Source organism: Diaporthe batatas, assembly GCF_019321695.1.
Source record: "Diaporthe batatas strain CRI 302-4 chromosome Unknown Contig00005, whole genome shotgun sequence".
NCBI lineage: Eukaryota > Fungi > Ascomycota > Sordariomycetes > Diaporthales > Diaporthaceae > Diaporthe > Diaporthe batatas.
The window spans coordinates 2,067,100-2,081,940 of NW_025408552.1; the positions used below are offsets into that span (position 1 = coordinate 2,067,100).

A 14,841-nucleotide genomic window follows, 5' to 3' on the forward strand; every position below is an offset into this window, starting at 1 on the left:
ACTTAATCTTATATATTTAATAAAATAAATAAAATATTTTTAAATTTATTAAAGTTAATTATTTATTAATAAAATAAGTTTCCTTTTAAATAATATTAAAAGTAATAATATTATTATTCCTTTATACTAACTTTAAGTTAAAACTTTATTTTAATTTTTAAATTAAATTTTAATATTTAATTAACCCCTTTTAATATATATAATTATAAAGATATTTTTATACTTTATAATAAATATATAAAAGAATTCTTTATAGAAATTCTTTATATTATATATTATAATAAATTAATTTAATTTTTAATAATATTAGTATTTTAAATATAAAAATACTTTTATATTAAGTAATTAAAGTATATAAAAGTATATATTAGAAGAAAATAAACTATATTTAATATAAAAGTATTTTTATATAAAGTCTTTAATTATATAAGACTTATAATTATTAAGGATTAATATTTATTATTACTTAAAATTATTAAAATAAATAAAGAGTTTATATATTATCTTTAACTATTATAAACTAATATTATTATTAATTTAATTTATATTTAATATTATAAAGTTCTAATCTTTAAATTAATTAAAATCCTTTTAAAGAAACTACTACTATTAAATTATTTTACTATAAAAATAATTAGAAATAAAATTAATTTTCTATCCTTTATATAATATTTAATTATAATAAATTAAATATAATTAATAATTAACTTTTTAATAATAGACTTATTTTTAAAGATTTAATTATTAAATAATTATTATTATTACTTTTTAAAAGTTAATTTTATTTATATTATTTTAAAATTAATAAGGATATTAATAATTTTTAATATCTTTAATTAATTAAAAACTCTTTATATATTTAAGTATAATATTATTTATATATTTAAAGTTAACTTATATAGCTTTAAGAGTTTTTATTTTAAAATTTCTTTTAAAACTTATATATTTAATACCTTTTAATAGAAATAAAAGGGTATTAAGTAGTTAATTATTATTAATAATTTAATAAATAAAATATTAAAGGAGTTTATATATAAATAAATAAAAATATAACCTTAAATAAAGGTTTAATTAATTAAAATATATTTTATACTAATAATAACTTTTAATAAATAAAATTAATATTTTTATAAATTAAAAATCTATTATATCGTATTAATATAAATATTAAGAGATATAGTATATTTTATATACTTTATTCTTATTAATATTAATCTAATAATTAATTATAATAATTAAAAATTAAGCTTTAATAAAGAGAGATATACTCTTAAGTATAGAAGAAAGAGAGAAGTTAAATAGTATATTTTTTATATTTATATAATTTAAAATACCCTTACTAGATAGGTATATATCTAAGTGACTCTAATTATAAGGATGTAGATAACTTATATATGTTGGTAGGGTTGTGTGCAGACCGGTCTATTGACTTATATGATGGTTATCTTGTTGATTAAGTCACCTACTGTCTTAAGATGCCACATACATTTTATATGTATGGGGATTAAAAACGAAACCACTTGTTGATCAAGTCAATTCACTCAAAGCACTGAGCAATCGAAAAGCATACACAGGCATCGGCATTGTCATTAGCAGCTTCGCCTTATTATATCCCTGGGACAACCAACGCGGTGGGCTCCCGAGATCCCCGCTTGTCACTGACTATTCTTGGTCAACCTTATCTGGTTGTCAATAATGTCCTACATGAGGAAAGGGAGTGTACACAGGAAACATACTAAAAACCCCGCTGCCAGTTGGTCTTGAATAAGAACAATTAGACTTCAAGAGCGCTTGTATCAAGGAAGTCTCTATTTCGTGATCTGCTAGGCCCAAGTCTAGTCCACAGTGATTACACCGTTTATAAATGTCTATACTGATTAGGCAAACACCCTCACGTCTTGACCCAAGAATCCGCAACACCCTCATCCCATCCCCAAAACCTCCATATCCTTTCCAGTGTCTGATCCGGATGAGACATGGGAAAGTCATGACCTCCGGGCACAGGTTCAGCCCAGAAAACATTCTCATCCCCGCCTACCAGAGGCAGCACGTCTTCCCTATAATCCTCATCATTGACTATCTCATCTCCCACTCCGAAGATAAAACATGTCGTCCTGGGCTCCCTCCTCGCGATCTTCCTCCACGCACCATGCTGGCCGATCATCGGTGCATATCTCAACGTGCTCATGAACGCCGGCACGAAGCCCGCGTGGTTCCTGACCTGCCAGTTGACGTACTTGAGAACCTTGCGCTGCAGAGGGCCCGGCGCCTCAGAGACGGCAGCGTCGGCGATCTCGCTCGTCACGGTTGCCTCGATGGCCTGGTCGCCTGGCAGTTGCGTCTTGGGCATAGACGCGCCGCTCGGCCCGCCCTTCGGCTTCCTCTTTGCACTCTCGGCGATGGGCTTCTTCAACCTCCACCTCGTCATGATTTCCACCAAGCCGTCGGGCACCCACCCGCTCCTGAAGATGATCTTGGCGACGGCGCCGAAGTTGTCCTCCCGGATCATCCCGGCCGGTGCGAGGAGGATGAGCGACTTGACCATGCCGGGAAACGCCGCTGCCAGGTGTATAGAGATTCCTCCTCCCAGCGAGTAGCCCACGAGGTGGAATCCATCATCCTCTCCCTGGCCCGTCCACGCAAGCTCGCTCGAGGCTAGTACGCACAGGGCCTGGCTGACGTAGAGTCGCTCGTCGTGGGGCAGGTCGCCAACGCCGTCTGAGTAGCCCCTACCAAACAGATCAAACAGTAGGACCCTGCACCCACGCTCGGCCAGCCCGTGTGCGATGTGCGTGAGAGTCACTGCCGAGTTTCGAGGTCAGCTGTCAAAGCATAGACTAGGTCTCACATTCGAATGATCTCGGAGGGATGGATGATGTATAACATGCCCCAAGGGATAAGTGAGATCAAGGGGTCCTAGGAACTACTCACTGCACGACGTAGATATGCCATGTATCAGGAGGACCTTCCTCCCAGAGGCTGGACCAAACTCATCTAATCAGGTCAGTATATCGTTTCAGCTACCTGAACATAGGGTTTACAGATGCTTGAACGTACAACACCTAACCGACCCGTACGGGGTCGGGACATCGCGCGCCCCGGGAAAGTAGTCTGGCGGATATAGAAGATCCGACTTCTGCTCAGGGGATAGGCTCGATATATGAGAGTGGAGCGGGCCCCGGAGCACCGCGGGACGTCTTGGGTGGACGACGCGGTTCAGGATGGCGTACAGTGAGGCTGTCGTGACTGCCGTGGTGAACACCAGAATGCTCGTTTCGGGGGCCGGGAGGGCCGTCTGAATGGCCCTCTGTATGAAGTCCATCTTGAGTTGTAGTCCGTGTTGGGCGATGACACGGAGAGCCCGGGTCCTGGGCGGACGGATATAGAAAGATGCTCCCTGGGGTCCGCCCTTGGTCTGGGCTGAACGGGCTTGGCTCAGCTCTGTTTACGATTATTAGGACAAGGAAGGCCGCCTCCCGCCAAAGAGCAGAAACGTTCACCAGAGAGGGTTTGGTAGAGGTTATTTCACACGAACAGCTGGACAAAAGGGAAACATAAGCATGCATCAAGGTGAGATCAAGGCAGCAGTGACGACGGTGGCGGTGCCTGTGTTGGGATTTGAGTTCACAGCCAGCTGATGTCAGGGGTACGGGGTACACGTGGGCTCCAGTAGCGGCACTCCTCCAGGCCATGTGGCCGCACCTGAGCACCCGCTTCCCGCTGAGAGTACCCAGGTACCCAGGTACCCGCCCACCTGTGCCTGACCACCTGCACTTTCTACAAGACAACTCCCTACAGTCTGACGAGTGATAAGATAGCACGTGCTGTCATTAACTTCCAAGGTTATTACCATAACACGATACCAAAATCCAAGTATGTACAGGAAGGTATAAGGTCCCCGAGCATGTCTTTGTTCATGCTGTCAAGTACTCGTCAGAGTAAGTCAACCGCTCCAGTGCCCTGAAGATACTGATGGCAAGTTGAACGAGGACGTCCACCAAGGCCTCCAAAGTGCTGAGCGCGATAACCCCCACCGGCTGCTCTTCAACCCCCGAAGGCTCCTCATCCTAGGCGGCCGGGTACTCGCAGCCGGTCGCGTTCGGGTACTGAAGGCACCACTCCATCTGGATCGGGCTCGCTCTGATCCCCCTGCTCACCAGGCGCTCCCTCTGCGCGTTCAGCCTCGGTGCCGCCGTGACCTGCGAGCGGTTCTGCCCGCCCGCGTCGGTCCGTCCCGACCAGAGGACCTCCCCGGCGGCGCCGGCCCTAGGCCACACGAGCGTGTCCAGGTTGTTGCTGTCGATGGTCTCGGACCAGACGGCCACCTCGCCGCCCAGGACGAGCTTTGCCTCCGTCCCGTTCAGGCCCTCGGCCGGGTCGTGCGAGTAGACCAGCTCCCAGCTCTTCGTTGGGCCGCACCAGTCGTTAAAGGGCGTGAACTGGTCCCAGATCTCATTGCCGAAAGTGAGCCACTGGCCGCGGCCGCAGTCGAGGTACTGCATCACTTCGTGTTAATGTCGTCGCTACGTTCGCCATCAGCGTTTGCGGACGGGAGGACTCACCCAGAAGTTGTAGTTGCTGTCGATAACCTTGTGGCCTTTGGAGGCAATGTCAGCAACAGCACCGCCGCCCAGCCACGACTGCACTACCACGTCCTCTCCCAAGGTGACGTTCCACTCAGTCACAAGCTCCTCCCAAACCGTGGGGATCAGACCGGCATTGCGAACGCGGGTGTGCTGGTTGTCAACAAACGTCTGCAGCAGCGGCTGGAGCACCGCGCTGTCGTTGGTGTTCAGGCCGGGGTCGAATCTGGAGTCGTTGGCGTTCAGCTCATCTCCGCCGGTACCCCAGTACTTGGAGTACGGCGCGACACGCGGGAGAATGTCGTCAAACAGATTGCCGAGGAACTCTTCGACGTTGGAGTCGTTCAGACGGAAGGCGCCACAGGGAGGCTGCGCGCAGTAGAAGAAGTAGGGACGCGCATCGTAGGCCACGACGAGATCCGGGAAAGCCTCGCCCACAACACCAATGTGACCGGGCATGTCGATCTCGAAATATACCTCCACCCCTCGGGCAATGCCGTACTCCTGGATAGCCTTGATGTCATCAGGGGAGTACACTGATGACGGGTTGTAAGCACCCTTGGCGGTCAGCTCGGGAATGCTTGGGATCTCGAGGGGCCAAGACTGCGAGTCGGTGACGTGCACGTGGAGCTTGTTCAGCTTGTTGTACGAAAGACCGTCGATGGTACGCTTGATATCTGCCACGGGGAACCAGTGCCTCGCCGTGTCCAACATAAGTCCACGGTGCCCGTAGACCGGCGAATCCTCAATCTCGATTGGGGCGTTGACTAGATACCAGGCATCACCCGCGGAGTGTTCATAAAAGAGCTGGGTGAAAGTCTCCAAGCCGTGCAGGACGCCAAAGGTTGACTTGGAGGAGAGCTTTGCGATGCCATCCTCACCGATGCTCAGGCTGTAGCCCTCGTCGACGTCTGTGGTTGTGGGGTCAAAGGTAGAGTTGCCGGCGTCCAGGGTGATTTCCAGACAAGAAACGGGCGTGGCGGAAGTGTTGAGCGCGGGCTCATATTTCGAGAGCGAATTCCGTGGAACAAGCACCCATGGCACAAAGTTCTGGTTAAAAATGTTGTTCATGGCCCTGCTCACAGCGGCAGCTGTGATGTCAGCGCCGGTCAGGCTGGCGGGCTCATTGTTGGCCTCGAGGGTCAGCTGTGCATGGAAGGCATTCTTAGTATACAAATCATCTTGGGAGGATAAGGAGCTCTCTTGAGCAGGCCACCGTACAGATTCGCCGTTGTAAGTGACTTTAACGTCCTTGTTGATGAAGAGGGGTGTGGAGCCAGAATTGAAGGTGGGCTGGGGTATGGGCCACAATCCTCCCAGGCCCTGAGCGGTGACAAGGTCAAGGACCGCGAGGAAAGGTACAAGCAACCGCGAGGCCATCTTGGAGTCGAATCTGCAGTGGGGGCCCCCCTTCAAGAGTGCGTAAAAAGAGGACGTGGTGTGTCGAGTTGTTTCTGATGGAAAAAATAAAACAAAACAAAAAGCCAAATGAGCGGGTGGGCTTTTGAGATGCGGTGAGGAAGCCCGACCGGCAACAAACGGTGGTTTGGAGGGCAGCCAGTGAAGTATTTGGCTGTCGAAATGGTTTGTGGGCGGAGTGAGTGACTGGGCAGAGAAAACAAAAGCAAAGCCTCAGTACAGGAGGTAGGTGATGGTCTCGCGTGACAAGGTGACGGGGACGGGGTGAGAAGGCGAGGGAGTGAATCGCATTTATTTATTAGACTTTAAGATTGTACTTGGCGACCCCAGTCAGATGCAGGGCTGGGGGTGTTGTACAAGATCCTGGAAGCGGCGGGAGCATCAAGTGCAGTAGTGCCGATCAACGTTGGTTCGTCAAGGGTAGAAAGGGCCTCCTGGGCCTTTGGAGGGCGGACCTTGTTGGCAGGTGGGCCTCTTCCAAAGATAGGCCCCCTTTGAGCCCCTTCTGTCCTCCTGGCCCCCGAGTCTGCTGAGTGTTGACGGCTCAGGGTACGATGACGGGATGGCGGGATGGCGGGATGGCGGCGGGGCGTTCCTCTTCCTCTGGACACGCGCGCGCGAGACACGTCCTGGGGGGGATCGTGAGGTCAAGCTCCAGGGCGTCGTGAGGACAGGCGCAATGTTACGTTGCTTGAAGCATGCAGAGATGGTGTTATAGTCTAAGGTAGGCAGAGAGCAAGCAGGGCATAAGTGCCGGCCAAGAACTGTGGCTTCCCGGCGGAGAGCAAGGTGTGTGGGTGACTACCCAGTACACTAATACGCAGTTAGTCCATACCATAGAGGCCAACTGATGAGTGCACGTACTCCGTATGATAGCGCCCGTCCGTCTTCTGCAAGCCACCGGCTGGCAGGGGCTCGTTGGGAGCCGGGCAGGGGCCATTTTAGCAGGGGCTTCAAAGGAAGCAGGAAGTACACAGTAAGCAAAGCTTGTCCGGGAAACAAATAAAAACGAGTCAAAGAACCAGGAACCCTCTGCCCGTGCTGCCGTGTTCGGATCCAGAGTGCGGACTGTGACCCACCAGCGTTGATCTCAACCTCAATCATCGACGAGAGGATGCGTAGGACGGTCCAGCAGAATGGAAATGGACGGGCTGACGGGGTGGATGAATGACATGGGATGGAGGGATGGCTCGGATGGCCCTTGGCTTGGGTTGCGGTTGTGGCACATAGCGGGGATCCAGCTGGGCGTCATGCGCGAACCCTCTGACCCTCAGCTCAAATCTGGTCGGCTCTGGAAATACGAGTGTGCCAGCAGCCACTGAAAGAGTTGAAACATGTTCAGCTGAAGGCAACGCTAGGCCGCAGCTGCGGGTGCTCAACGACCGTCGACCACTCACCTGTGCCCTGTCAGGTCAGGCCTGGGACAGGACCAGGGTGCCTAGCCTTCAGGGTCATGCCACCCAGGCAGCCAGGAACCTGTGCATCTGTGTGTAACGTCTGCTGAGATGGCCGCACATGCAACCACCAGAACACTTCAGATCCAGACGTCAAGATAGGCCTATCGCCATCGTCCTTTCAGATTGCAACCGCTCCTTCCTGGCCCTCTCCAACTCTGAAATGTGAACCCATCCTCCCAAGGCTGCAGAAGACGAACTTGAAGCGGTTGCTAATGCCCTCACCCTCTGCCATCCCACCACCTGTATATCCTCTAGTCCAGTTGGATGTTGCCAGGGAATGCGTGAACCTCACATGTTTCATACACTGAGTGTATGCATGAGTTTTGGTTTCCATAACGGTACATGTGCACGTGAGGCAACATGCAGATGGGGACGATCACATACAATATGATCGTAACACCGCCATACCGGTAAGAAGAGGTTGACTGCTGTAGCTCACCTACTTCTGGTTGTTGGGAGTTTGTTCTATATACTTTCTATCAAGGGGCCCCCTGGAAGGGCAATTTCCTGGGACAAAGTCCTAGAAGAGGCTGCCGTACGACTGGGAGGGACAGACGTCGTGGCCGCATTGTGGACTCCAAAACAGAGTTTATAGTTTTCTAGTACTTTCAAGAAGATAACATAGCATCTGGATCTTGCCCAAAAGTTACCTGAGCCCACATATGAGCGGCGTCGGTGGTCCGAGACAAATGTATTGCATGACCATACTGCTATAAGCGCTAAATGGTATCAAATACAGGGCCATTGAGCTTTTACCACTGTATGAAGGGATCTTCCCCTTCTGTATACGGGCATGTGCACGAATTGAAAACAAAACCGTTCATTGAAATGTTGAGTGTGATCAACTCAAGAACGGTGGACCTCTAACCCCCCCCCCCCACCAGATAAAGACGCTTCACCTCAAAGTCCTGTGTAAATATGCCACCAGGAAGACCATGAAGTCCATGGGTAATGTGCCAACTTTTCTGGGCTCTCAAGTATGTGGCATGAGAAAAGTATAGAGAGCCCGACAGAAGCTCCAGCACGGACAGCTGCGAGCTGGTACAAGCCCCTTGTGCCATGTACCACCAAGTGTCCATGTTCCTCGAGTTGCAAGCTGATGCTTCCCAGGGGGTCTATCTGGGAGTACATGGGTAGTCCATCATTAATGTAGTCAAATTTTGGGTGTCAAACCGAGCAGGACCAGCACACATGTCTCAATCATCCCCTAGCAGTCCCGACGATGGGAAGTAGGTCGGTAAAGAGATCATTTAAGATGTCTTCCATCACTTCTGGCGGTCATCATTTATTCCTGCACCTGCTTTCTTCAACCTGTGGGGCCCATTAAGCCTTTCTGATGTCCAATTAGCTTAGGCTATGGTATAACATGTAAGTGCTGGTACAAAATAATGCAACAAGTCAGAAGATGGCTATGATGGTATCACACTTATGTACTGCTTGGAGTCCCATGCCCTTCCACTTGGAGGTGTGCTCTTTTGATCAGGGTTTATAGTGGTGGGCAAGCAGTCACTGGATTCGTCTCAAAGGCAGCACATCTTCTGTTACCACATCAAGGCATGAACAGATCCTATTCACAGGAACAACCCTAAGGTAAAGCGCCTCTGTATGGCCGCCCCTGGATCGGAGTAGTTGTCAGTCTTGCTAATAAACCTAGACATGACTAATGTGTATTGTCTGGTCTGGACCAAAAATTTGCAAGTACACCTGTACACCTGGGCAGTTGGAAGCATCCCGTTCACCAGGAACCGAACACATTAGTAAGTGTTCGCCTAGCCTGGGCACGGACCAGGACAGAGGCAAGGCTGGCACGTCAGTCCGTCCGCTAGCGCGATGGGAGACTGACAACCAAGCAAACTTCACAGTCGAGTGCAAAACACCTGTGGCTTCACAACCTCCACTTTACAACACCCCTTGCCAAACCAGCAACCCGCGAAACTCACCGGACAGCCTTTCTTCTCAAGGCCCGGACTGGACCTGGCGACTTGTGTCTGGCCTCTGCTTTGACTTTGAGACAGAGCGAGCCAACAGCTCCACGAACTGCGACCGCACATCCCTCGGTCGCACTTGTCCCTCTCACCAATCCATTGTTGTCAAGGTCGTGCCGCGAGCCCCCTTGCCATCGACTACGAGTGCCTTCTTCCACCCGAGCCAGCCTTTGTCGCTGCTGGTTTCCAATCATTTTCTCTTCTTTGCCACAAGCCATACTTCCCGCCCCCGCCGTCTCTTGCCTTGCTTCGTCTCGCCTTCCACCTCAACCTCTACTTCGAAATCACCCACAATGCCTGTCTCAGTCCAACTGAACACGCCTCTGGCCGATGCCCTTAACTCTGCCATCCAGCCAAAGCTGGAACAGTATGGCTGGGCCACTGGCGGTGCCGACGATGCCGCCCTTACCGAATACATCATCCTCATGCTCGTCAACGGAAAGACACAAGAAGAGGTCACGAGAGAGCTGTCGACAGACCTCCTCGGCCTGGACCCCAACGATTCTGGACTTCTCGAATTTGCGAATTGGCTCTTCTCGACCATCGATGCCTTCTCAGCTCAGTTTGGCTCTGGCGACGCGCAAGGCTCGGCTGCGGCGGGAGCCGCCCCAGCGGCGTCGGGCGCCCCTGACGAAGACCAAGAGATGGACATGAGCACAACTGAAGGTGCCACGGAATTCAACGCGTATGTGATACCAAATATCTCGGGGAAAGCCAGCACAAGACTAACTCCTACTAGGCCTACAGGTCCAAAAGCCATGCGTAACGGTGCCGACAGAGGGCGCGGGAAGCGGCTTGTAGGACAACTGAACCGTGCGATGGACAGGACGCATGAGAACGTCCTCCACCGCGTGCGCGGCGCTACCGGGAACGAGAGGATCAACTCACATACCCGCACACCTCCGACGGGCCCACGCATGGGCACTGGACGACAGCCTCGAGGGCCGAATCAGCGTGCAGCCAACATTGCCCACGGCCTTGCAAACATGAACCCCATGGCCAACGGACCACCCGGCATGAATGGTGGGGGCATGGGGCCCATGAATGGCTGGGGGATGATGCCCGGCCAGCCCCCACAGTCGGATCTGTTGCAAATGATGGAAGTTCAGCAGCAGATGCTGAACCAGATGCAGCAACAGCTGATGATGCAACAAGGCGGTGCGGCAAATGGACAGGGCCGTGGAAAGTCGTTATTTGAGCGGACACAGCACCCCAACCAACGAGGCAACTTCCGAGGCCGCGGCGGCCACCACCAGAACGGTCGCAACCACACACATCAGTCAGAGACGTCCAGGCCAGACTCGGCTGAGCAGGGCGAGGGCGATCAGGAGATGTCCGGTGTGAAGCGCGAGGCAGCAAACCCCGAAGAGACTGTCTGTCGCTTCAACCTGAGCTGCAACAACAAAGACTGCAAGTTTGCCCATCAGTCACCTGCCGCGCCTCCGGGAACGACGGTCGACGTTCAGGATGTCTGCAATTTCGGTGCAGCTTGCAAGAACTTCAAGTGTGTCGGCCGGCACCCTTCGCCTGCCACCAGGACGGCACACCAGAGCGAGCAGGACTGCAAGTTCTGGCCCAACTGCCAAAACGCGCGCTGCCCGTTCAAGCACCCGTCGAAGCCGCCCTGCCGGAACGGTGCGGACTGCAAGACGCCTGGCTGCGAATTCTATCACAACACGGTGATGTGCAAGTTCCGGCCCTGCACGAACCGATATTGTCAATTCAAGCACGAGGAGGGCCAGCGCGGGTCGTTCCCCGACAAGGTGTGGACGGCGGATGGCGCCAAGGAACACGTGAGCGAGCGGCAGTTTGCAGATGCGAAAGCGGCGGAGGAGCAGGTGATACCGGGCTCAGGAGATGACGCGATGGGCGGCACCGAGGCGACTGTGGCGGGCTAGAAGCCTAAGCTGTGCGTCATTCAGGTGCAGTCGGACTCTGAATCGGATGGGTCTGGCATGGTCGAGTGAGGGGGGCCACAGGGGACGGCAGGTTTGGGATATGTGTACCCTGTATTATACAAAGATATTTTCATTTTCACCAGGGTGTTACAGGTCAGGGCAGATAACCGGCCACAGTCGAGAGCCGAGTGGAAGGCGTTGGGAGGCTCAGTCAAGAGAGAAGAGGTCAAGCAAGCATTTGTGGATTTGAGAGAGAGTGGGATCACACGTCCATGCTGGCCCTGGCAGTCAGGAGACGACGACGACTCGAGTTTGGAGGAGATAGCGCCATGTGTACAAGTTATTGATGTCGAGGCCCTGGCGCCTCCCCACCCATTTGCTCAATGCTCTTTTGTGTGAGACAATCGTGCTGAAGAGGCCAGCTCGTCTCTGTCTCTAGCTCGTCCACCGGGCGGCGGTTATTACGGCATAGGTGGGTGCTATTCTTGTGCACGAAATTCTCGACTCCACACCAACAGGACCTCGGATCATACGCAAAGCTATTTCAGGCAAACCGATGGGAGACCAACAGCCGACTCATCAGGGCCCGAGGCTCATTCCTTCGGACGGAGAGGCACACAAGAATGGGCGTGCCCACAAGTCCAATCTCCAATACGGACGGATCTCGGGGGCAGAAACACAAGGACCGACGTTACGGCCTAATGTACTATGTAGTCTAGTAATAATAAGCGCCCGGTCAGACAGCGTCACAGAAGCAACGGCTGGGGACGGCGATGGGGAAGAGGAACGAGAGCCGGCCCACTTGCCACCACAACCACACTTGAGCTTTCCCCGCAGGAGGCCAGCCCCCCTTGCCCCCCCTCTCCCCCCAAGTCGGCGTATTGACACGCTGGCCCCCCCGCGTGCAATTAGGCCGGGGGGACTTTTGATGGTCGCAAAGTTCCCCAAGTCATCGGCGTCGGCCCCCTGTGCCACTTTTTGCCAGCCACTGCCAATGCTTTCTCCCACCCCCCCAAAAGCTCCGCTCGCCGTGCGACGCGTTCCGAGAAATTTGATCGTGGCAATTCCCAACGGCGGCAGGGCAATCCAGCTCAGCTTGCGACCGCATCTCTTCCATCACCAATTGACCGCCGCGCATCGCGCACACCAGCCCGTCATCGTCGGATAGCTGTCGCCGGCCCCAATTCGCCACCCCGTCTCTCGCATCTGCCGCCCTCTCCCGCGCCCTCCACCCACGCAGACGACAAGCGATCCTGCCCGTCCGGCCCGGTCTCCCCTTGCTCAAATCCCCCCCCCTCTCTCCCACCAGCCACCACCTCGCCCGTCCTTGCCGCGCCCGCGCGCCCGCAACCACCGTCAACTGTCGCATCCCGCAGCTTCCTATCGCATTCCCCCCTGACCACCCTCTCACGCCAACATGGCTGCCCCGCGCAAGCGAACCCGTGAGATCGACGAGGCCAGCAGGGCCGAGTGCCCCTTCTCCGTGCGCCTCATCGACCCCAAGGACAGGGACCCCAAGAAGAAGCGCCGCAGGAGGAACGACGACGATGCCGACGACACCCACAGCAAGATCCCCGTCCAGATGTCCCCTTTTGCCCCCTCCGGCAAGTTCAGGAGCTTCGAGACCATGGACATCCACTACATGGTCGAGCCCTCCAAGAGGTGGTCCGAGATGACGAGATACAACAGCTTTGTCCGTATGTTACCCCCTGGTGTCTCCCACCTGGTGTCTCCCACTCGGTCTCTCCCGCCCCAAGAGCCCGTAGGAGGAACCCATGCGTGTCTTACTAAGATGTCCGTCTCAGTCAACGGATCCAAATACTTCAGTGACAACTATATCTTTGTCGCGAACGAGGACACCATCGAGCGTCAGAAATCCTTCGCCAACAAGGAGCAACTCGGCCCACGGACTAAGAGTAACGATGACTGGGTTGCCCGCATTCTCGAGATTCGCGCAAGCGATGAGCATCATGTCTACGCACGCGTTTACTGGATGTACTGGCCAGATGAGCTGCCACAGGGTACTCTTGATGGGAAGAAGACTGTTCAGGGCCGTCAGCCCTATCACGGCCAGAACGAGCTGATCGCGTCCAACCACAGTAAGTGACACAAACCGTGCGTCAAGGGGGTCATGAGCTGAAGCTGACTTTTTGTCGCAGTGGACATCATCAACGTTGTCTCGGTCACTCAGCAAGCGACCGTCAACCAGGTGACCGACGAAAACGACGACCAGATTCAGAGCGCGCTATACTGGAGACAAGCTTTTGATGTCCGGACCCAGGAACTCTCGGTAAGCATTTTCGCCCAACCTGGTAAGCCGGGGGGGATATCACCGGAGCTGACACCTATCCCAGGCCATCGAGAAAGTCTGCAAGTGCGACCAGCCCGGAAATCCTGACAAGGTCCTGGTGGGCTGCCCCAACGAGACATGTAAGAAGTGGCTCCACGAGGAATGCCTCAAGCATGACATCCTGCTCAAGACGTACGAGGCCCTCGGCGCCGACAAACCACACAAGGCATCCGGCGTCAAGGAGGAGAAGGTGGAGGAAGAGGAAGCCAAGCGCCCTCTCAGCCCTGTCGAGCCTGGCACCGGTGCCGTAGCTGCTGAGCTCCCGATCCAGGTTAAGACAGATGGCGAGGGGGAGACAGTCAAGGCCGCCAATGACTCTGTGGAGTTCAAGGAAGAATCCACGGCCGCCACCGAGGAAGGTTCGGCGCAACCGCAGAATGGCCGCGTGTCAACACAAACTCCGACCACAGACGCGCCAGCCCGCAAGGGCGGCCGAGGGCGGAAGAAGGCGGATGCGAGCTCCGCGAAACCGTACGAGGGGCTCTTTGAGGCGAACTTCAAGGTGGACCAAGACATGTTCGAGATCACGGACCTTAGGGAGGGTATCGAGGGCGGCGACAAGACATGGATGGAGGATGTCAAGTGCCTTGTCTGCGGCACGCGCATCTGCTGAAGCACGCAACTGCCCCACAGCGCAGCGCGGGGATTCTCGTGTGGTGGTTTCTCATTGGGTATGATTTTGTTACGGGGTTGCATTACCTCTCATGATACGAACCCCTTTTTCTTCAGTCAGCTTCCGAGCGCCGAGGGCGAGTATGACGTATACCTTGCTTGTTGAACAGGAGGAGTACGGACAATGGCAAGTTGTGCTGGTTTTTTATTTTTATCAAGGGCGTTCTTTGGAGGGGGAGCAGGCAAAAGGCTCTCATTAGAGTTACGTTTGTACATTCGAGAAGGGGACGTTGTTTGCCCACAAAATGAATATCCTGTCCTTAATTTACATACAAACTCCTCCACGCTCCTTTGTACTTGTCAAGTATTTCCCGTCGTGGGTAACTTTCTCGTGTCTGTAATCACTTGATGCCCATCTGCACAGGGCTAATCTAAAAGCCATAGGAGAATACCTTCACTTGAAATTCCACAGTTCTACTGTTAGATCAAAAGAGATGTGAATCCCTGAACTGACAAGATTTGAATTTCACACTGGCC

The 14,841-nt window shown here is 51.9% G+C and overlaps 4 protein-coding genes across 4 annotated transcripts; 2 read left to right on the top strand and 2 right to left on the bottom strand.

The window, feature by feature from the left end:
* Positions 1-1,781: 1,781 nt before the first annotated feature.
* On the bottom strand, positions 1,782-3,602 carry KVR01_005041 (uncharacterized protein). The gene is made up of 3 exons (XM_044783987.1): positions 3,058-3,602; positions 2,932-2,994; positions 1,782-2,802 (listed from the first exon to the last, which is right to left on the bottom strand). The coding sequence occupies exons 1-3, from the start codon at positions 3,320-3,322 to the stop codon at positions 1,892-1,894; spliced, it is 1,239 nt and encodes a 412-aa protein (XP_044645486.1). The 5' UTR covers positions 3,323-3,602; the 3' UTR covers positions 1,782-1,891.
* A 208-nt stretch (positions 3,603-3,810) lies between these two features.
* On the bottom strand, positions 3,811-7,167 carry KVR01_005479 (uncharacterized protein). The gene is made up of 3 exons (XM_044783088.1): positions 6,867-7,167; positions 4,563-6,815; positions 3,811-4,496 (listed from the first exon to the last, which is right to left on the bottom strand). The coding sequence occupies exons 2-3, from the start codon at positions 5,961-5,963 to the stop codon at positions 4,068-4,070; spliced, it is 1,830 nt and encodes a 609-aa protein (XP_044645924.1). The 5' UTR covers positions 5,964-6,815; positions 6,867-7,167; the 3' UTR covers positions 3,811-4,067.
* A 2,146-nt stretch (positions 7,168-9,313) lies between these two features.
* Positions 9,314-11,717, top strand: KVR01_005203 (uncharacterized protein). Its single transcript, XM_044787927.1, has 2 exons — positions 9,314-10,129; positions 10,184-11,717. The coding sequence occupies exons 1-2, from the start codon at positions 9,738-9,740 to the stop codon at positions 11,340-11,342; spliced, it is 1,551 nt and encodes a 516-aa protein (XP_044645648.1). The 5' UTR covers positions 9,314-9,737; the 3' UTR covers positions 11,343-11,717.
* Positions 11,718-12,224: 507 nt separating this feature from the next.
* KVR01_005510 (uncharacterized protein) lies at positions 12,225-14,650 on the top strand. Its single transcript, XM_044788478.1, has 4 exons — positions 12,225-13,039; positions 13,148-13,441; positions 13,502-13,632; positions 13,697-14,650. The coding sequence occupies exons 1-4, from the start codon at positions 12,760-12,762 to the stop codon at positions 14,303-14,305; spliced, it is 1,314 nt and encodes a 437-aa protein (XP_044645955.1). The 5' UTR covers positions 12,225-12,759; the 3' UTR covers positions 14,306-14,650.
* Positions 14,651-14,841: the final 191 nt, after the last annotated feature.